General features: G+C 41.1%; 2 protein-coding genes across 7 annotated transcripts; one reads left to right on the top strand and one right to left on the bottom strand.

The window, feature by feature from the left end:
• Positions 1-1,404: 1,404 nt before the first annotated feature.
• LOC128416307 (uncharacterized) lies at positions 1,405-7,101 on the bottom strand. 3 transcript variants are annotated; one of them, XM_053393904.1, is made up of 4 exons: positions 6,684-7,101; positions 5,412-5,510; positions 2,412-5,207; positions 1,405-1,583 (listed from the first exon to the last, which is right to left on the bottom strand). In XM_053393904.1, exons 2-3 carry the CDS (start codon positions 5,503-5,505, stop codon positions 2,422-2,424), a joined length of 2,880 nt encoding a protein of 959 aa, XP_053249879.1. In that variant the 5' UTR covers positions 5,506-5,510; positions 6,684-7,101; the 3' UTR covers positions 1,405-1,583; positions 2,412-2,421. The 3 variants fall into 3 exon arrangements, with proteins under 3 accessions (XP_053249879.1, XP_053249878.1, XP_053249880.1); XM_053393903.1 differs by having other exon boundaries at positions 6,745-7,101; XM_053393905.1 differs by lacking the exon at positions 6,684-7,101 and adding an exon at positions 6,551-6,669.
• A 193-nt stretch (positions 7,102-7,294) lies between these two features.
• GSS (glutathione synthetase) lies at positions 7,295-20,468 on the top strand. 4 transcript variants are annotated; one of them, XM_053393900.1, is made up of 13 exons: positions 7,295-7,399; positions 9,732-9,889; positions 10,873-11,018; positions 11,630-11,705; positions 12,153-12,292; positions 13,769-13,885; positions 14,743-14,823; positions 15,412-15,489; positions 16,225-16,291; positions 17,208-17,402; positions 17,691-17,772; positions 18,729-18,918; positions 20,020-20,468. In XM_053393900.1, exons 2-13 carry the CDS (start codon positions 9,761-9,763, stop codon positions 20,141-20,143), a joined length of 1,425 nt encoding a protein of 474 aa, XP_053249875.1. In that variant the 5' UTR covers positions 7,295-7,399; positions 9,732-9,760; the 3' UTR covers positions 20,144-20,468. The 4 variants fall into 4 exon arrangements, with proteins under 4 accessions (XP_053249875.1, XP_053249873.1, XP_053249877.1 ...); XM_053393898.1 differs by lacking the exon at positions 7,295-7,399 and adding an exon at positions 7,565-7,812; XM_053393901.1 differs by lacking the exons at positions 7,295-7,399; positions 9,732-9,889 and adding exons at positions 9,896-9,938; positions 10,665-10,729.
• The last annotated feature ends 957 nt before the right edge of the window (positions 20,469-21,425 follow it).

Raw genomic sequence — 21,425 nt, 5'->3', positions numbered from 1 at the left:
TGAAGTGATTTGAATCAATTGATTAGTCACAGCTAGTTACAAAAATTGAATTTCAACCATAATGAATCCTAGACCCGGAAAAGCTAATGCATAAGCATGCACATCAGCTGCAGTTTATATCATTCATGACCATATGAATTTACTAGCTACATCGATCTGCATAGACTGGTAATGCCACAAAATCTCTGCTATTAAGCTCAGGTCTCCTGCAAAGCTAATTGAGTAAAGCTATCTTACAGGAACAGTGTGCAGATTATAAAGTTTAGCGACTGAAACAAGAAAAAGAGAAAGTTTCAAATAATATTGTAAATACTGAAGAATAATCCTGAAAAGATAGGGGTCTTGCCTTCATATACTGCCATCATGTGGATGCTACAAGGTAATGCAGAAAAATCTACTTGCACATCTACTTGATGATACAAAAATTGATCATGAGACTCAGGATTCATGAACTGGGCATTCATAACTAGTGAAAATAGTCACATGAATCTTACATGCAGACTGGCAGGGAGCACTGGAGAAAACAGAAGGAAACACTGACTGCCAAACTGCTGCTTGACAGCATTTCACTGGCAGGTCAGAGGTAAAAAGCAAGCTTTTCATCCAATACTCATGTTTAGGGAGAACATGCTTTCAAGGAGAGTTAAGTCCACAGAACTATCTGGGACAGAACTAAAGAAAATATGATCTTGTAGGCTCTAATCTAGGAGCAGCCAAATATAATGTTGCACTCCAAGCTCTCATCAGTTCCAGCCACGGTCAGGGGGGCTATCCCTGCCTAATGTGTATGCCATAAATCTGCTAGTCTTCAAGATATCACACAACACTTCATTGCTTTTGCTGTATTAGACTAGTATCATATATACTTCTGCAATTTACCATAAACAATATGCATTATTATGATGCTAACAGTGCAGTGTTACACATCTTTGTTAAAACAAGTCCTATTGATTTCAATAGAGCTTACTCCTCCATAAGCAGGCGTAGGATTGAAATTTAAAGTTCCTTCCAGGCAACTTGTTCATTGAGGTTTTATCATTTGTTTGCATAAAGTTTGCAGGGATGTTAGACATTATTTATTGAGCATTCATTCTGATCTGTGTGGCGATAACAGACTGTGTTGTTTCAAGCATTATCCACACTTTCCAGTGCATTTTTCAGTCACTTTGATTATGGCAAAAAGTCCAGTTCTGGGAGAAAGCAAGATTGCTATGCTAGAATGCCAAATAAATTTCAGTTGTGTAACCTGAATTTCCCATTATGGGACTGAACCACGATCCAAAACAGCAACAATTTTGAAGCACTCTTATTCTCCACGTATATCCTTCTTTGCTTGGTGGGGAAACTGCGATGCAGTAGCAACGTGAGCTGCATGTGTCACTATTTGGCTACAACCCATTGTGATTGTCCTTTGTGGGTCTTCATTTATTGATATTCACTACAAAGCACATACCAACAAAAGTCAACATTTCATTTTTTAAACCACTGACTTGTCATTGAAAACAACTGTACCAACTTCTTTTTTTACAGCGTTTGTGGATTCCATCAAGCCTTTTCCATCCTTGGTTAATATGTGAAGATCCCTAATAAAAATAAACAGCACAAGTGAGAGATGAACAAAAATATCTGCTACCTTCAGACAGGTAACTGTCCTGTTTGTCACTGCCTAGGGACGCGGGTGGCGCTGTGCTCTAAACCACAGAGCCTAGGGCTTGCTGATCAGGTCGGCAGTTCGATTCCCCGCGACGGGGTGAGCTCCTGTTGTTTGGTCCCAGCTCCTGCCAACGTAGCAGTTTGAAAGACGCAGTGCAAGTAGATAAATAGGTACTGCTCCAGCAGGAAGGTAAACGGCGTTTCCGTGCACTGCTCTGGTTCACCAGAAGCGGCTTAGTCATGCTGGCCACATGACCCAGAAGCTGTCTGCAGATAAACGCCAGCTCCCTTGGCCTATAGAGCGAGATGAGCGCCGCAACCCCAGAGTAGTAGAAAAGTTCAAATAAGAAAATACAATTTGCAGAGTTATTAGTTCAATAAGAAATGCATATGAACTTCGTTACAGTCATAAAGTCTTTGATCTAATTTTCACTGAAGTGGTACATCTGTGTTAGGGCTACAGGTGGGGGTTCACAAGATTTAATGTTTTTCCATAAGAAAAAAAAATCCCAGTCCATAGAAAACTAGCATGTCAGAGAGAAATCTGGGATGGAAATGTTCTCCTCACTATTTAGTTTGCTAAACAAAACACTTTTCTTCTACAGATAAACATGCAATTTTGTGAGCATCATTTGCACCCACTTTCTCAGTGGCATTGGGGGGGGGAAATAATTGCAGATCAGAAAAGTAAAGTACGTCTATATCCTTCCAACTTGATAGCAACACATATATAAAAAATTATATAAACGAGTACAAACCTGAGTAAGGTTAGATTCTGTTCTCATGGAAATCACACCTGTTTCTCTTATACATATCAGTTTGGTCAACACAGAAAAGCGGGGTTTCTTGGGAACATTTGCACTGGCTTCTAGTCCCTTTTCCAGGGTCCACTAGAAAAACACTCTCTCTGTTTAAGCAGTTCTTTAGCACTTGATGTTTTAAGTCAAGATGTTCTTTAACAGTATTCTGGCAGCATGAACAGCCTGAGCATTCAGAGTGATAAACAGGTGCCTGACAGCCATAATTAGAAAGTGATGCATTGTGTGTACCTGTCACTTGTGAATAACTCGGTCCTATATGGAAGCTTACATTTTTTCTTTCACCTCTTTTCTGTGCCTTGTTTCTCTCTACAACATTTTCTCTCAAGTTCCTAGGACATCCATTCTCAAAGAAGGACTGTACTTTAGTAAAATGATTTCTTGCCACTTCTTGTGGATCATGAAAATAACACATTGGAGAGAAATGACGACAACTAGCACAGCAGTCTTCCTGTGTGTTGAAGGTTCCTGCATGGGAATTCTCCCTGCTGAATTCAGTCATATTGGCTCTCGGGTTAATATTGGGGCTTCCTCTAGCTTTTTCCTTAACCAACTCTGAAATATCTCCATTGGGGAACAAGCCACATTGAGACATAGTTCCACATGGGCAGATTGAATGCTTCCTGGGGGCTAAGCCTCCACCAGCCATCTGGACAGCTCCAAAATCCATTTTTTCCATACCTATATTTTTAAGCATATTCATTTCCCTGGGTAGCTGCACTACTTTAATATTTGCACAAGGAGAATGAGAATTGCTACATTTAGCATCAGAATAGGATAGTGCAGGACTCCAAGTGCCTCTTTCAGTTTGCATACAGGGTGCAGATGAATGCCTCCACTCATTTGAAAGAGACAGTGCAGTAGGAAGTGGACCTGGACTATTCCTTGAACCTGGAAGAAGTGAGGCAATGGAATTTCCATCAGTTGGGGGATGTGGAGTGCATATCTCATTCCTCTTTATATTTGAACTATCCAGAGTGGGAGAAACACCCCCTTTACAGTTTTCACATGGCTTCTGTCCTCCAGTCCAACCTAAACAATAGTTCAGTATGTTTCGCATCTTTGAATTGCTTTTCTTTCTTCCTGGAGAAATATATTGGAGATTCTCAAAATGGCTTCTAAGATTTAGATTTCGCAGGCAACAGGAGGAAAATCTAGGAGTTACTTTGCCACCTCCAGTTCTTTTGCAATATTTTCTGTGAACACTTCGGAGCGTTTCAGAATACTTTCCTTCAGAATGCAGATCAACAGTTAAATCAAGCAATGGGCTGCAGGTACATTTAGTAGTCTGTGTTAAGGGTACAAAATATGGTTTGTTTATTTCTGCTGCTTGAGGATTTTGGTTTATAGGTTCAGTATCCAAAGCCTTGGACCACTGAAATTTGGAAGTATGAGGTTTGGCTCTCAATTTCCTGTCCTTCTGTACTTTTGTGCTTTTGGTAAACACAACAGATTTCACAGGCCTGGAGGCCTTCAGTTGAACTTTCTGAACTTCAGAAGTCCTATGAACAGGGGTAACCTTGTAACATGGCAATGATTGGACAAAGTAGTGAGAAGACTGAGTTGTGTGTGAATGTTTCAGTGATGGAAAGAACCCACTGGAAGACCAAAGTTCCAGTGAAGATAGCACTTGGTCAGAATCACTGTTGAAGCTTCGGGATTCAGATGGCTCTGGATGAGTTGCCAGAGGCTGACTAGCTTCAGATGATTCAGCATAGGAGGCAAGAGACGGTCTGGACTCATCAACCAAAATTTGTGAAAGCCCTACCAGCTTTATAAAAGGTGCATTATGTTTTTCCTTCTCTGTATCTGAGTGTACAGAACTTGGAACAATAGAAATACGCAACTTCTTAAACAACTGGTTATATTCCGGGCCTTTAAATTTAAAAGCTAAAGCATGCCTCTGTGAATCTTCTGTTCCCACCCTAACATTTGAAGAATTACCAACTCCTTGTGATGAACCAGATGGATCTCTATATGCTGCTTCTAATACCAAAGAAATAGCAAGTTCTCCAGAACTGGGGTGCAAATAGATTTGCTCAGGTGTCTGGGGACTGTGAGTTTTATAAGGCTTTTCTGAAGAGTAATCAGAATTGTCTTCAACCAGTTCATTAGAATTTGTCTTTTTACTGAAAATACTTTCAGTACTGTGAAATATTATAGCTTTCCTGTTTGGTGTCTCTTCTACTTCAGAATGTATTGCTGATTGTTTGAAAAATTCACAGACAGCATTTTCCTCAGCTTCCGTTTCTTTGCAAGGAAAGGAAACTTGCACAGCTTTGTTCTGCTTTGAAGTGGGATAATAATCAGTTGATGGATGATTCTGATGTAGCTTATCAAATGCATAAGCTTCCTTAATTGTATAAAAGGTTTGTTCTTTTTCTGAATTCTTAGTAACCGTCACATAAGGGATTCTACAATTTAAGCACAAATGGTCTCTATAAGACCTGTCAAGATCTGGAAATATTTTGGGTGAATAAGCTTTTGACGACTGACCATTTGTCTGACAGTCCTTAAAGTTTAATTGCAATATAGATTCTGGAGATAATTCCACTTGAAACTGTGTAGTGTTCTCTAAATGTTGTAGAAAGGGGCAGTTTTTGCAGTATTTTCTAAAGCTCTTTTCTGAGACCAATAAAGTTTTTTTCAGTTTGTTTTTTCCTTCTTTTTCAAACAAACTGCACTGACTATTTGAATGAAGATAGAGATCACTTTCACTGTCAGAGTCAAGTGAGTCTGGGGGGAAAAAAAGAAAACCTATCAACTCAAAAACATTATTTCTGAACATTACAAAAAACACACCAAAGTAATCTTTTTCAAAAGCAGTTAACAGAATCTATCATTATAATGCCAGCAATAAATTGACTAGTATAGAAATTATCTATTAATAGAGTTAATAATTTAGAATAAAGGTACTCCTTTGTTTGGTCTTCAGTTTACCTTTGTTGATATGTATAAGACTTTCTTCCCAACAGTCAGAATAAAAATTATGTTCACTTTCTGTGTCAGACCCCGCTGAGTTCTTGTTGGACATATCACCTAAAATGTAAATATAGCATGACTAGTCATTATAAACCAAAACAAAATTTGAAATATATGTTCCAGAATATACTCCTCTTAAAAAAAAATTAATGTAGATTTTATTGGACCTTCTTAGGATGATACACAATATTTTAACAGAACATCTACACCACCTTGAATTGATCCAAAATAATTTTATCATTTTAAATATTTTATCCTTTTGGACCACCATACAACCACCTAAAAGGTTTATTTAAAAATGTCATTTAAAATGTTGCATTGTAAACCAAATGGCTAAAGAGCCTGGTTACATACTTCCAGAGTGTGTGACAGCAAACGTAAACATGCTTACAAGGTGGTGCAGGTAAAGGTAAAAAAAGGTAAAGGTTAGGTCCAGTCAAAGCAGACTATGCAGTGTGCTGCTGATCTCACTTTTCAGGTGTGTCAGCTCCACTGAGATAAACAGAACAGGCCCTTGCTTCTCTAAGGGGCCTTGCATCTGCTGTTTATATTTAAGAACAAACCTATCTAATTATCTTTCCCAGCATTATCATTCCCAGCACACTTTACATAGCATGGCAAATATAGTACAAGAAGACAGGTTACCTCCCCGAGGAACATAGTCTAATATTCAACACAGGGAAACAACAAATAAAGGAGGCAGATTGTAAACCCGAGGGCAGGGAGTGTTAGCAATCTTTTGTACTTCACTATAAGAGCCTTTTTTGGCTAAAGAAATAAAAACGTTTTAAACAAACAAGAGAAGCAATATGCAGAAGTTTCAATTGCATGCACTTCATTGCACATTAGGGCATGAGAATCAGTGTGCCAAGTAAAGCAAAGGCGGGGTTGGAGGAGGGATTTTCATTTGAAGGACATAGGATAGCATTGTGCAGGTGCACTGGGAGATAATTCAAAGCATCCATGGGCCAGGACAGACTTTTGGAAGTCAAGATCAATGGCTATCAGAAGAGTGGGGAAGGAAATGAAGCAACAAGGCTTTCACGCCAAGAACTTGGACTACCTTCATAGAAGGCAGATACTTTCTGAGACCGCACCCTTCCTGATAGGCTTTTGATCCTGCTATTTCCAGTTCACCTAGAGTTGACATATTTCAAAATGTGAAAATCCGGACACAAAAGTTGTTGAGCTTTTCTTTTTGGCGAAATTGTTGACGTATGGCAACCCTACCTAAACCCAGAGGAAAAAGGTTCGCAGCCAACCCGCGTTGGCTTCCCGTCCCGTCTCTCACCCGCAGGTGGCTCTAACCAGTTCGTCCCTCAGCCCCTGCTGCGGGCCTTCCCTTGACTCTCGGGGAGACACGCATGACGCCAGCGCCCCTCAAGACAATGGCGACTGGCACCCGCATACCTCTGTGACGAGGCGCCCGTGTCTCACGGCCCTCTCCTATAACCAGGCCCAATATTTTATCGCGGTTTCCTTTCTAGGCAACAAACCGCGGCTCCAGCAACAGCCAGAGGCTTAGCTCTGGCCCTCTCCGTGTTGGGGGAACGGCCCGCCGCTCCTCCACCCGCCCCGTGACACCCATATTCCAGGGACAACCGCCACTCCGTCCCCATCCTGACACCAACTGAGTCGACTACATTCAAAAATGGCGCCCGGGAAACTCCTGACCGACGAACCTTGCGCAACCTGGGGCGGGGTAGAATAGCACAACCCGCCTTTTTTTATTTGCATTGGCTCCGCCTTCCGTTTCCCCTTAACCTCCCCTCCTTGCAGTTTTCCAACGCGATTGGGTGAGGCTCCTGCCAATCAGCAGGAAAGGGCGCGTCGGCTTCTCGATAGGCTGGCGGGGTAGCCAATCTGTGAGAGGGCCATCCGATTCTTAGCGCCTGAAGAGTAGAGCGCTCTCGGTTGGGGACTTTCACTCGAGTGACTGACTCCAGGTACCCGGATTTAAAAATAGAGGGAGGGGGGAGGGTCTCCGTCATCGTGCTACCTCCAACGGTTGCATAGGCAGTTTGAATGTGAGGAGGCGGGTGTGGTCGGGGCGAGGGAGCGGGAGGGGTGAGCTGCTTGAGGGGGCGATGGGGGTCCTCGTACTCGCTCGCCTCTGTCCTGCCGCGTTGGAACCGGGAAGCGGGAGCGCCGAGGACGAAGTGGTGCCAACCCACCCGCTGTCTCCCCGAACGACGAGAAGTTGTGGTTGTTGTTGGGGTGGGGATTAAAGGCAGAATAGTTTTATTCCCGTTTAATTAACTATGGAGGGGGAAATGTTTGGGGGCTAATCCTTACTTGAGGGACTAGGAGTGGCGGAAGTGGCCTGGGGCTAACGATGTACAATGCCCAGGAGGCAAAGGTCAGTATTCAGAGGCAAACATAGGCCACATGCGCCCCATAGAAAGGGAGGCGAGAACAAGCTGTCAGGCTGTTTTATGAAGGAAGAGTGGGGGGGGGGGAGAGAGCATTTTGTATCACTGGGGCATCTAGTCTGAAATATGAAGGCTATTTACATGCATACACAGAGATTTTCTCCAACTGCACAGTCATTTGTAAACTAACGTGCTGGAGTTGGCTTGTGAATGACTCAGCATTTGCTTCCTTGTGTTTGCCGTGGGAGACTCCCCCCCCCACTTCCTTTAAGTCTCCCACTGCCTCAGTGATTTGGTGCATTGATTAAAATAATCCAGAAATAATATTTTAAAGAAAGTTCGAATTTTATCTGGTCGCGTTGAATTTCACTGCGGTTTTGTTATCATTCTTTCTTTGCACTACCTTTGTGACACACAAGGAGTATGCATTATGGAATGTCTGTAGACGTCCAGGTTTTTCCCGGCATGTGGTGTAAAAAATGTTCCTAAATGTGCATGTACTTAAAGAGCTGCTCTCTTGGTGGTTCACCCTGAGCAATTTAAGTGAAAGGGTGGGTGTGCATGTGACAAGTGTATGCGATCTAGGAGAGTTTTAAATTGCTTACTTTAAAGGCTGAAAAATGTTGTAGTCATTATGACTCTTACAGCTAAACAACCTTTTTCAGTATGGTTTTGTGTACAGGTTTTCTCTTGAACAAGCTATTGTCATAAGCCTGAGTTTGTTTAGAGTTTAAAGCATGCGAGTTCTGTTTTGACATGAAGAGTTGAGATCCATATCCTTAGGGATTAATTATTCTACTTGTTGGTACCTGAAATCATACCTCACTGCTAATGGACCACAGCCCTGCCCAAGAGGTACAACTGCCAGATGCACTTTGGAGCTATATTTAAAATACTCAGAAACTGACAGATTCCTCTAACACGAATGAATACTTCAATCAATGCAGTTTATCCTAATATGACTAACTAACCTGTCTAATATGTGCAAACATAGATACCACATTGCATTCTGGGAGCTCATCCTCACAGTGTTGACTGCTGGATTCAGGTTATGCAGACACAGTCAGGGAGTTGTTACAAAAGGACAGTGTGATAAATTGATGACAGTGTGACATTTGTTTTGCAGCTTTGTTCACACAAATGAACAGCAGAGAGTGAAGCTGCACTTTATGTACATTCTGCGGTTGGGGGGTGCAGGGGAAATGATACCTTCACCATTTTAATTTCTAGCCTGTCCATTATTTCATTAGAAAAATACGCATTGTAACAAAGGAAAATAAAATTTATATGTTTATATGCAGCATTTGCATGCTACCCCATAATACAAAGTTATCTGGGCAGCTTGCAATAAATAAAACAAAACATGAAAACATTTATTCTGTCTTGATTTTATGCAACAAAAATGGAGATACTTCTTTATTGTGCCACTCCCTGTCATTCCAGATCTGCCCTCAAAACAGATTTAGGGGAGGGGGAGGAAAAAGTCCCATTGTGAAAGCAGAAGTTGTTACACTTGCACAAAGGGCTACATAGTGCTTCATTAAATCTAGATGCTTATTTAGCTTGTATCCAGGGCTGGTTGAGGGTAAGAAGCCTGCTGCAGCCAGCACCATTTGTTTATTAATTCAATTTATATCCCTCCCTTCCTCCCAATGAGCTCAGGGTGGCAGTGAAGGGCAGATAGTTGATGAAGGCAGAAAACACTGTCTGAATGGTAAAGTAAGATTTCTTTAAAAGTTTTCACCCTTATGGGGGCTCCACTTCAGGCAGAAAAATCATTGGACAGTACTGCTTCTCTAGGATTCCATTACCATAAATTTTCCATTACCATAAAAACGGTGTTTTTCTTCCACCTTCAAATCTTGGGTTCCCCTGCCTTATGGTAATTATTTTTAAATGCTTTCAGATTTATTCTCTGCTGCCTCAGCCTTCACAATGACTGCCCCTTGGAAAGACATTTTGTGTAATGTCCAGCTCATTCAGTATGTGGCACCAATTGCAGTGGATTCGGCACTACTTGAAGGTGTTCTCATGAGGACCAAAGATGACCCCAATGCATCTGATGTAAGCTGAAAACTAGATTTCATGATCCAACACCCATGGAAGGAAGATGGTAAAATTTGGGGGGAAATCCCAGTAACAACATAGTCGGCATGTTGTTAGGGAAGGGGAAAGCTTTGGGATTCTAGAGTGGGGCTAGTTCTCACCCGGATGCACTGTACATTTGTGACATTAGCCATACCAGACTTTTTTTTACATCCTAGCCTTATGCTGCCATGACAGTTTCCTACTTTCACCCATAAAATAGCCCATTTTTCCCTTCACTGGAGCACCATGCAGTATGAACTGGGCAGGCACATGGGGAGATTGCTGCTGGTTCATTGCATGTATCACACAATTCACATAAAGCTGGCTCCACATTGTCATCTATACAGTTGTGTGGATAAACAGCTTTGTCAATCAGTGTGTTTATCCTTCACTGTGTCCCCATCCCTTCATTATGTCTATGCTAATGTTCACATGTGTATTGCCAACATTTATAGTCCCAATTTGCAGACGCCTGCAACACATGATCACTTTGCTAATGTTCATTGTAGGCACTGTCCAGCTCACACTAACCTTTCTTCATGCAGTGAACATAACTGGAGAAATTCAGTAGTGTGAACTGACCCTTGCCATTTTGCCCTAGCTTTCCTCCACATGACGGTATATTTGCAATTAATATTATATAGAGGAATCTGGCTGTGTGAACTTGCGCAATGCAAGTAGGCCAGTCAGTGTGTTGCATGGAGCAAAAGGGAACTCTTCACTCCCATTTCCTTTACCTTATCCTTTGTAGCTCTTAGGTGGCTCTCCTCCCTGCTCCTACATCACCTTATCTCACCGCACCCCAGATTACTGCAGGTATAGTTCCATTCTAGTACTGTTGTATTGTATCCCCTATATTCATCCTGTATGTTCCCAAGTTTTAAAAGGGCTTAACCTGATTTGTTACTGGAAGGAAGTGGTAGTTCTTGACACGTTCATTTTTAAACCTTTGTCAATAGGTGGTGAATTATGCTCCCTTTACACTGCTCCCATCTGCAGTACCAAGCAGTCTACTTGAGCAAGCCTATTCAGTTCAACAAGACTTTAACCTGCTGGTAGATGAAGTTAGCCGGAACACAGAATTTCTGGAACGCACTCTTGCAAGGTACGTATTACGTATTAGGAAAAAAGAACTTTGAATTTAAACTTCCTTAATCTTGGATATACTTCTGATTTGTACTAAGGTTAGTTTAGTTTCAACCCAATGTTCCTAAATGTCTCATAATCATTAACTCCCTTGCCTGTTAGCCTGATTGGCAGTTGGCTAATTGAAGAGGAAAGGTTAGAGAACAACTAAAGCTTTCTTTTACAATGCATGTTTTTGTTCTGTGTGAACACAAGCTTTGTGAAATCTGACACATGATTCCAAGACTGCTAGTTTCCTCCCCCTCCCCCTTGGGAAAGGTTTTCAGGAGGCAAAATTTTCATCCTTAGGTAAAGCCTCACCAGCTGTTTTTTAGATTGTCAGACAGCTATTCAATGCACAAGAGGTCTTTAAACATTTATGTAGACATAAGCCCTCCTGATTTCATAGAACTTGCATCTTTCATGTAATATGTTCAGAGCTGGGGTATAACATGAAATCATCTTGCCATTATTGCTTGACAAAGAAGTATTAACGTCAAATGGTTTTACATAAAAGATTGTAATGATAATTTCCTTGTTTTGTCACAGCAGGCTTGAGTACTAAATAAGATTTGTTTTCTCTCCTCTTAGTACTGTCAAAGTAGATGACTTTACAGCTCAGCTTTTCAAAATCTACAAGCAAGTTTTGAAAGAAGGAATAACTCAGGTATTCCATGATAATATATGATTTCATATGTTTGGTTTTTTAGTGTTTTTAATAGTTGTTTGAAACTGTATTTTACTAATAATTGTATTAATTCTCTTTGTAAACTGCTTTGAGGGTTGTTTGTTTACAATCAAATGGTGTCTATTTTTTGTTTAAATAAATAATATGGTAGTTGCACAGTAATCAAATATGATGTTTTTTAACTGTCAAAATATTATTATTTTATTTATTTATTTTATTATTAAAATTGTATACCATCCATCGCAGGATGGTTCACAGCATAAAAATAAAAGATAAAAACATGAAATGCATAATAAAAACAAAACAAAACACCACCACCTCCCCCATAAGATCTTTTTAGCTCAGTTGGCACTTGACAGATAATGTATAGAATCCTCTTTGGAATGATGGCTGCTCCATTTCTTGCTACTTTTTTGCCTTGTCCAGTCTGTGTTTTTAGGAATTAATCGCTCTGATTACATGTTTGACTATGGTGCAGAAGGCACTCCAGCTCTAAAGCAAATAGAAATAAACACTATTGCTGCCAGCTTTGGAGGCCTCACATCTAGAACCACTGCGGTGCATCGGTAAGGACTTCCAGACTGTGTGTCTTTCTGTGTGTGTTTTCAGCAAAACAACTTCTAGCTGGCTTATAGATGGTCCTTCATGTCTTATCCTTTCGCCAAGGCTGTGTATAATTCTGCTGTACTGGTGAGGTACAAAGAGCTAGACAAGATGCTAAAGGCCTACCCCCTCATCTACTGCTCATTCTTCCCTTATCTAGCTTTTGAGACTACCTGGCAATGTCTGCCCATGTTACAGAAGCCACTTTAAAATTGGCATAGCAAACTAATACCCTGATTTGCTGTGCTGGAGGGGGTTTGGATGAGGCAGATGCGTATCTCCACCCAGTTCTGCCTGGCTCCACTGGCCAATGCCTTTGCCCAGATGAGAGGTAAAAGCTACTATTGGCAGTATCCTTACAGGCAGTAGCCAACAGAAACCCCTGCAATGGGCCGAGTTAGGCTAGCACAATACAGTGGTACCTCGCAAGACGAATGCCTCGGAAGACGAAAAACTCGCAAGACGAAAGAGTTTTTCGTTTTTTGAGTTGCTTTGCAAGATGATTTTCCCTATGGGCTTGCTTCGCAAGACGAAAACGTCTTGCGAGTTTGTTTCCTTTTTTTTTTTTAACCGCTTGAAGAGGTGCAGTTGCGACTGACCGTGCTTCACAAGACGAAAAACCTCGCAAGACGAAAAGACTCGCGGAACGAATTAATTTCGTCTTGCGAGGCACCACTGTATGTGTGTGATCTTGAACTGAGCCTGCTGCTCTTGTGTGATGCCAATGTATCTTATCTAGGCCTCTTTGTTGCACCAGCCTAGGAGGTAATCTAGCATCTAGCATTTCCACCTTCCTTTCTGAGAATCACAAGCAGTAGCATTGTAGATGTGACTCTCAGTGAGTCTTGTCACAGCTGGCCATCACAACCTCAGGTGACTTATTTATTATGAAAAATGAAATCTGAGGTTCTCACGATATTGAATTCTGATCCCAATTCTGATTTTTGCACTTGGGCAGTGCAATCAGAGAAGACACAGTAGCATGTTGTGTCCTTTTGGAAAAGCTTTGTTATATATAGCTTTCAGGAATCTTTGTGAAGTGAAAAATTAATTTATAGTACCTGGAAACATGCATAACTTGATGGGACACTGTCGCCCCATGTATCCCCCCCAAATCTGTTCCAGGGTTTCCCGCAGCCCTCTGCAGCAAATTTGGGGAAGGGAGGGGCACAAGGGGGAGGAGAGGTGGAGAAAGTCTTATTTTGCATGTGGAAATCCTTGCGCTGAAAGGACGCATTAGCTGGATTACTTCGCCATGACTTTACTGTCAACTACTGGGCTTACATATATTTGGCATGCGAAAGTAACTTTGTACACACGTGCACCATTCATAAAGGATGGTTGGCATTTGTACTTTACATCTCAATTGGTTGGCTCTTCAATTGCAGCTGTGTACAGTGAATTGTTGTGTGACTTTTCTATATGCATCCCAATTGCAGGCATGTGTTGAACGTTCTAGGGAAATCTAAGGAAGCCTCAAAATTACTGACCAATAATCCAGCCAAAGGGATTGCCACGGGCATTGCAAAAGCTTGGGAACTCTACGGCTCAGACAGGTAGGGGAAGAGAACTGCAAGCTCTACATAGCTATGATTTTTGTTCATCTGCATGAAATATGCTCTGTTACTTCTTGTTTTCACAAACAAGAAAATGCAAATAAGCCCTCTGTCTCCATCTTATAGAATATTGAAGGAAGTGTATGATAGGAATAGGCACATGAAGGAAAACTGGGAAAGAGAATTTTATCTTCCTATGCAGTAGGTTTTCATTCCCTTCTTTAGGGGGACAACAACATTCCTGTATGTAATGGAAGACACCTCCTTTCAAATGTCTCTTGGCATAGATGGAAAAACTGGTCTCAGGGCCACTACCTGCAAAACAATGCCGGCAGTAGTGGGGGTTTTTCTTCACTGAACCAGGAGGGTCTGTTTATAGACCTTTCTTTCCCCAGCTAGATAAATCAACTGAAGCTGTTTTACATATAATTCTACTGTTCAACTACTTGTTTAACCCACTTCCTCTTATAGGGTAGAACCACAAAGCTAGTATAACTATTTGAAGGAAGACCCTAGCTGTTGGATGCATGGATTATTAGGAAACCTTTCAGATGTTAAACTATAAATTCCTTATTATGGATATCTCCTCTCTGTATCTGTTTGATTCTTTGTATAATTGTCATATACATGCACAAAGATGTAGAAGAAAGGCGTAGAAACAGCAGGGAGTGGCAAATGTACAGTATAAAGCAGCACTCTATTGTGCCTTCCTGCAAGTATTATCTGGCACTGTAGTTTTGGCCTGTTGTAGAAGTTTTCAGTACAGCTGCTGTAAATAGTAGTAAGTAAGAAGCACAAAAGTATATTTTTAAATGAGGAAACTTAGTATATTGATATATGTTCTGTTTTTGTTTCAGAGCAGTGGTAATGTTCCTAGTTGAAGAGGCTCAGAGGAATATTTTTGACCAACGCTGTGTAGAAAATGAACTTTGGATGAGGTAATTTTTTTCATCTAATAAGATGAAGTGTTTCATGTAATGCCATTTAATTAGTCCTGTGAAATCTGGTCTTACTTACATCATTCATGCTTAATGACATTTTTTTTTGCTCTGCTAAATAATACTTTTTAAAGATAAATTCATTACACTTTTAAGGTGCAAAAAGACTGTTGTCCTAGTAAAATCTAATGACACGATTTAGCATTTAACTCTCCTATTATAATTAACAGGACTTGAAGGGTTTAAAACTGCAATCTGATACCCACTGACCTCCGAGTAAGCCCCACTGAAATTAATGGGACATACTTCAGAGTAGACATCCTCTGTGCTATAACAGGCTGGATTGTTCTCTGTGTGATACCTCACTGCAGAAAGGTTCTGTGACAAAAGTGGGCTCTTCAATACTGTTAGAAGTTCAATGCATATTGTATATAGCTACATTATCTTTTCCTAACTAAGCTTTAAAATACAGTGCAGGATTTATAACATGAACATATATAAAGCTAATCTCATAATGCAATTGTGACTTACTCCCTGGTAATTGTGTATAGGACTTTAGCCTTAATATTTCTTGTCTGTTTCCTAAAGGAATATCCGGGTGATCCGAAGAAGATTTAAAGATGTGTTTGAAAAAGCATCTTTGGACAATGATAAGAGATTGCATATGTAAGTATAGTGAGCACACAAACTTTAGCTTAATGTGTGGATAGCCCATATGTGGTTTCAAGGAGGATTTCACGCTGTAGTTTTGGCATATGTAAAAAATAACACAGGCTGATGTTGGGAGTGCTAATAAGTCCACTTTGATATGCTTGTTGTTGTTGTTGTTGTTTAGTCATTTAGTCGTGTCCAACTCTTCACAACCTCATGGACCAGAGCACGCCAGGCACTCCTGTCTTCCACTGCCTCCCGCAGTTTGCATAATAAACTGCATTTTGGGTTGTTATGTAAACATTAAGTATCTGCTATGTTTCCGGGGTTTTAATGAAGACTTCTTTTCATTAATGTTGCTGTTAATAAAACAAGTGTGTTCAGATTGTCAAGATTAAGGTCATGCTACTCGTTTGGAAACTCCATTGCTATGCAGTTCTTACATGTTCAGTTATGTACTACTGATACACAACTTAAAACATGGAAAGTTGCTAAATAGACTTCACCAAATAACTCTGAAAGGGAACTAATATTTGTATCCATAAGCAGAGAGATTGTGATCTATTGATCCACTAGGTAATTTATTTGAAAGCTTTCTTTTGTAAGTCCCTTCTTGCAGGATTAGAAAGCAATTCATAAATGGAACAGAATCCTACATCTGTAGTATGTATTGTATATAATATTTTAATCTTGTGTGTGAGAGAGCCATGTTAAAGGAACCACTGATTGTTTTCCTTATCTTTATTTCAGAGATGGGGAGGAAGTTGCAGTGGTGTACTATAGAGAAGGTTACGTGCCAAAGAATTATAACAAACAGGTTCGTATTACTGGGTAATACCCAGCTAAGTCATACTCTGAGTGGACCCACTGAAACAATTAAGTCCATTGATTGCAATGGGTCTACTCTAATTGACATTGAATATCATCCACTGTCTTGAAATCTTGAGTGCAAGCTCTGCGGCACTGTAAGTGACATTATCCTTCGCACAGTTGGACCCCAAATATGAATTCAGTGCATGTGTAATTCTTTAGTTGTTTGGTAATCACCTGGGGAATTCTGAATACATTCAATCAAACAGCTAATTCTAGAAGTAGTTCAGCCAATTTCCCAAGACATCCAGCTGGTGGAAGTGATATCTTAACCTGTTCTGTGCTGAGAGACTGGTGGCTTGTTTGCTTCAATATGCCATCTAAAGCTACATATTTTTAAAATGAGGTTTCCAGTTGAATTGGCAGGTTACTTCAGAGCTTAATAGTCATGGTGCTTTTAGCTGACTTGCTATATGCAGGCTTGTGGCTATCATGGGTAAATAGAAATGTTTTCTAGCCATGTATTCAGTTTGAGCTCTGAAAATATCAGTTTTTGCTAGGTTTTGTTGTGCCTTGAGTAGCAGTGGCGTGTGTATCTGCATACAATTATATCATTCTTACCAATGCCACCCTTCCAAGGGGTCATGAGGAGGGACCCAGCCGCTTATGGTTCCTCCACTTGATCCTAGGTTTGCCTCTTGGGGTGATTCTCTGAATGGCTTGGAAGGAGGTGTGTGGAGCTGCAAGGCTAAATATGAAAACCCCCTCTGCAAGCAGAAGATGGTACTTTGGATCCCAGTTAGTGTCAACCTCTGCACCTACCCATGTATTTGAATGCATAAAACTCCCAATTTTGAAATATTAAACAATACATGTTATATAGAACCTTGATTGAAATTATCTTTTTTCTGTTTTTGTGAAAGAACTGGGAGGCACGGTTGCTGTTGGAAAGATCTAGAGCAGTTAAGTGCCCTGATATTGCCACACAGCTTGCTGGGACCAAAAAAGTTCAGCAGGAGCTGAGCCGACCAGGAACACTGGAAAAATTACTGCCAAATAAACCAGAAGCAGTGGCTCGATTAAGAGCAACATTCACTGGCCTTTATTCTATGGAGATGGTAAGTAGTAATGCGTAGAGGGATACGTACACTGCCTTGAACTGGATGTATTTTTAAAAATGCAGCACAGTACAACATCTGAGGAGATTGTTGTGATGAATGTGTTCTTATAGTCTTCATACATTGTGAAATCTGTTTTGTCAAGAATTTTATTTGTTAGGCAATAGAACTTAGTTAAAGCCAAAGTTGTAAAAAATATATATGCAAAACTTGTGCTGTGTGTGTGTGTGTGAGAGAGAGAGAGAGAGTGTATGTGTATATATCTCCCCTTTCTCCTCCTCCTTGCAGGATGAAGAAGGTGATAAGATAATTGCCATGGCTATTGCTGACCCAGACCGCTTTGTGTTAAAGCCACAACGTGAGGGAGGAGGTCAGTAACTGGTTCTCTTTGTGTATGATGAGTCAACAGCCTGATTCAAGGATCAGGACTTACCGTATTTTTCGCCCTATAGGACGCACTGGCCCATAGGACGCACCTAGATTTGGGGGGGGGAATAAAGGGGGGGAATTATTCCCCCCCCCAGGCCCGAGCTTCCCCCGACCCCAGCCCCCAGAATGGGAGCCAGAGTGGCTCCTGGAGCTTTTGGGGCTGGTGGTGGGGGAAGCCCGAGCTTCCCCCGACCCCAGCCCCCAGAACGGGTCCCAGAGCGATGGCGAAGCTGCGCGCAGCTTTGGCATCGCTCTGGGAGCTTGCCGGGCTGGGGGGATAGCTTCCTGAAGCCTGGAGAGCAAGAGGGGTCGGTGCGCACCGACCCCTCTCGCTCTCCAGGCTTCAGTGGAAGTCTGCATTCGCCCCATAGGATGCACACACATTTTCCCTTCATTTTTGGAGGGGGAAAAGTGCGTCCTATAGGGCGAAAAATACGGTATCTGTATGCACAAACCTTTTAAATAATTGTGTAAGAACAAAAGTAGCTTATTAGGGACAAATTGTCTTCCCTGATGCTGTAGCAAATAATTCTGTAGTGCTTTCTTCCGGTACTGTATCCCAACTGAAATTTAAACTTAGTAGGAAAAAAGGTTAGAAGCAATTTAGCTGATAAAACAAAATGTTGTGGAAGCATTATCTAAGCATATTCTACACATTTTGGATCAGGATCATTTCTCCCAAACCAAACAAACACACACCCACACACACACCCATGGATCAGCTGGTGGTTCAAGCCCACTGGCTTGCTTACCACTTACACTGGTGCCAGTCGTCAGTGATTGCTTTTCTTCATGTTCTGTACTTACTGGGGTAGCTACAGGGACCCAACACACACCTTTATCCACCAGCTACTCCAGCTCTAGTGAATTCATTTTACCTGCTGCTGTGTTTGTCAGGGAACAACCTCTATGGTGAAGAGCTCAAGCAGGTTCTAGAGAAAATTAAAGACAGTCCAGAAAGGACCTCCTACATTCTCATGGACAAGATAAAGCCTCTCCCTGCACTGAATTATTTACTGAGGGCTCACAGTCCACTGAAAGTATCAGAATGTGTGTCTGAATTGGGAATTTTTGGCGTCTACGTCAGGTGAGAAAGTAACATTACTTACTGGGTCTGTGCCTTTGCTTTTAATAGTTTTGTATTCCTATGTATAGCATTGGTTAGTACTGGGCTAAATAATATGTCACTGGACAGGAACTCTGGAGTAATGGAAGTGTTACAGAGCTCATTGGTGGTACTTTCTGTATCCATAGCATGTGTTCCAGGTGCAATCTGTAGCATCTCCAAAGTAGTGCTGTGGAAAAAAATACAGCACTTTTGTCAGTGAGGGTGTCTATTATGCAAGAAGTATTCAAGCACATGTTGGAACCTTAGGTACAATTAAAGTGGATTAAAGGGCTCTGTTGCCTAGCACAACAAATCTGCTTTAAAAAAACAACACTTCTGTTTTCAGAAGACACGGAGAAATGCATTGGCTTACAGGAATATGCGTAAGTCAGTGGAATGGACTTCCTCGGAAGGAGGTGGACTCTTCTTCATTGGAGGTTTTTAAGCAAAGGTTGGATGGCCATCTGTCAGGGATGCTTTAGTTGAGATTCCTGCATTGCAGGGGGTTGGACTAGATGACCCTTGGGGTCCCTTCCAACTCTGATTCTGGGTTAGCATTTTCCGCAGGCCAAATTCTCAGTTGTGTACCTGCTCTGCCAACAAATCAAAATGAATAATCAGTAAAGAGCAGATATAATCCAACCTCTGGGTACGCAAATTGGATGAGTGCTCAATAAACAGGTCTCTGGAGGGGCCAATGATCTTATGCAATATAAAGCAGCCTCCTACGTTTTTATTACTATGGCAGCAATATAATTCATGACAATAGTGTAACACACACATTGCTTAGTAGGTGGTGTGTGGGTGTATATAGAGGGCATTAGGTGCATCTAATTAAAGCAGATACTAATTTCTGATTGGGTAAATCACACAACCCTCCATTGTGCCCACTGAAATGGTTATTGCTCATGCATAATTCTGTAAGAGTTGTAAAACTCTTAAGTCAGTATGCATATATATAAACACTGGTAAACTGTACATCAAGCAGGCACTGTTAACTAAGCAGGAGTTTGCTGAGACTGCAGAGTCAAAACTGTTACTATATGAATTTAATTAGTCCTTTTGATTTTTCTCTTGCAGACTGGGTCAGGATCTTGTGGTGAACAAGCATGTTGGCCATCTCTTGCGAACAAAGGCTGTCGAACATGCAGATGGCGGAGTAGCAGCTGGAGTGGCTGTTCTGGATACTCCCTATGTGATATGAAAACAGAATACCTCATCACTGACATCATCCTCACTGTGCTTAAAATAAGAGACATTCTCTTTTAGGGCATGATTGCCAACGGGCGGACTTGACAATCAGATTGATTCTGGAAGCCCTCCTCTCACCAGTGACCCCAAGATACAAAGCAGGCAGAGTTGTACTGCTTCTTCCTGGTCTCAAGAAAATACTGGATTCCAGTTGACTTTCTTTGACAATTTCCTGTTTGAAGCACCCTTAGCATGCTTCTCACAGACTTCATGCCCTTTTACTGTACTGTGACCATGGACAATCTGTTGATGTTCTAATCAGGCATTTCCTGAGACAGCACTATACAAGCTGCTACACATGCACCTTCAAGGGCCTGGTAGCAAAATAGTGTATTATCTTGATCTCTTCTGCATTGGCGAGGGTTACTCTTCTGAGCATAAGATGCTGTGCAACACTTCCTGCTTTCTGTTACGTTCTTGTTTGAGAGGAATACATCACAAAGGAAAAACTGCATGCAAGGTCACAGAACAATGAACAAACATTATGATATGGCACAGGAAAAAGGGGACACAGTAGGAAAGGAAAAGAAAACCCCCAGACAAGAAGTGATTTTATTTAAATGCTCCTGGACCCCTCCTGTAACATTTTGAAAAGGCAGAATGTGTATGCTAAAGGAAGAGGGTTAAGAAAAGGAAGGTGAGCTCTTGGGAAACAGATTTCAAAGACAAACAACGGTAATAAGAATGTCCTGTGATATCATAAGTTGTAAGGATCTCAGATTTTATTTCAGCTGAAATAACTGGTTGATCAATCTGGTCTCTCCTATGCTACTTTGGTGAGTAATACCCAGTAGTCACATAATATAGTATGCTCAGAATCTGAACATATTCATTTTTGAAGAATACACTTGTGTTCAACATGCTATCTGCTGATGTTTTGAAAGAAGCAGAAGTTAATCATGTTAAAGTTTTCAAACATTTTGAAACTATGGAAGATGTCTGCTCACCAAAACAAAACCCTGAGCATTAACAATTGGAATATACTCACCTACAAAACCAAGTTATGTGCCATTTTAAGATAGGGGAAATTTAATGAAGTCAAATAAGTTACTTTGAAACAGCATATCAATATTGTTTTTAAAAGATGGGGTTTATAGAGCTGGGATGGCTTTGGTTTTCTTTCTAAACAGCAGCATCTCAATTTATACATGGATCTTTCTGGATCAAGGCCTTTGAACCTATTTTTTTAAACTACAAACTTCTTATGCCTAGAAAATATGTCTTTAGAGGAGAGG

The sequence above is a fragment of the Podarcis raffonei genome, chromosome 6 (genome assembly GCF_027172205.1).
Source record: "Podarcis raffonei isolate rPodRaf1 chromosome 6, rPodRaf1.pri, whole genome shotgun sequence".
In the NCBI taxonomy this organism is placed as follows: domain Eukaryota; kingdom Metazoa; phylum Chordata; class Lepidosauria; order Squamata; family Lacertidae; genus Podarcis; species Podarcis raffonei.
This window is presented reverse-complemented; position numbering and strand designations above follow the sequence as displayed.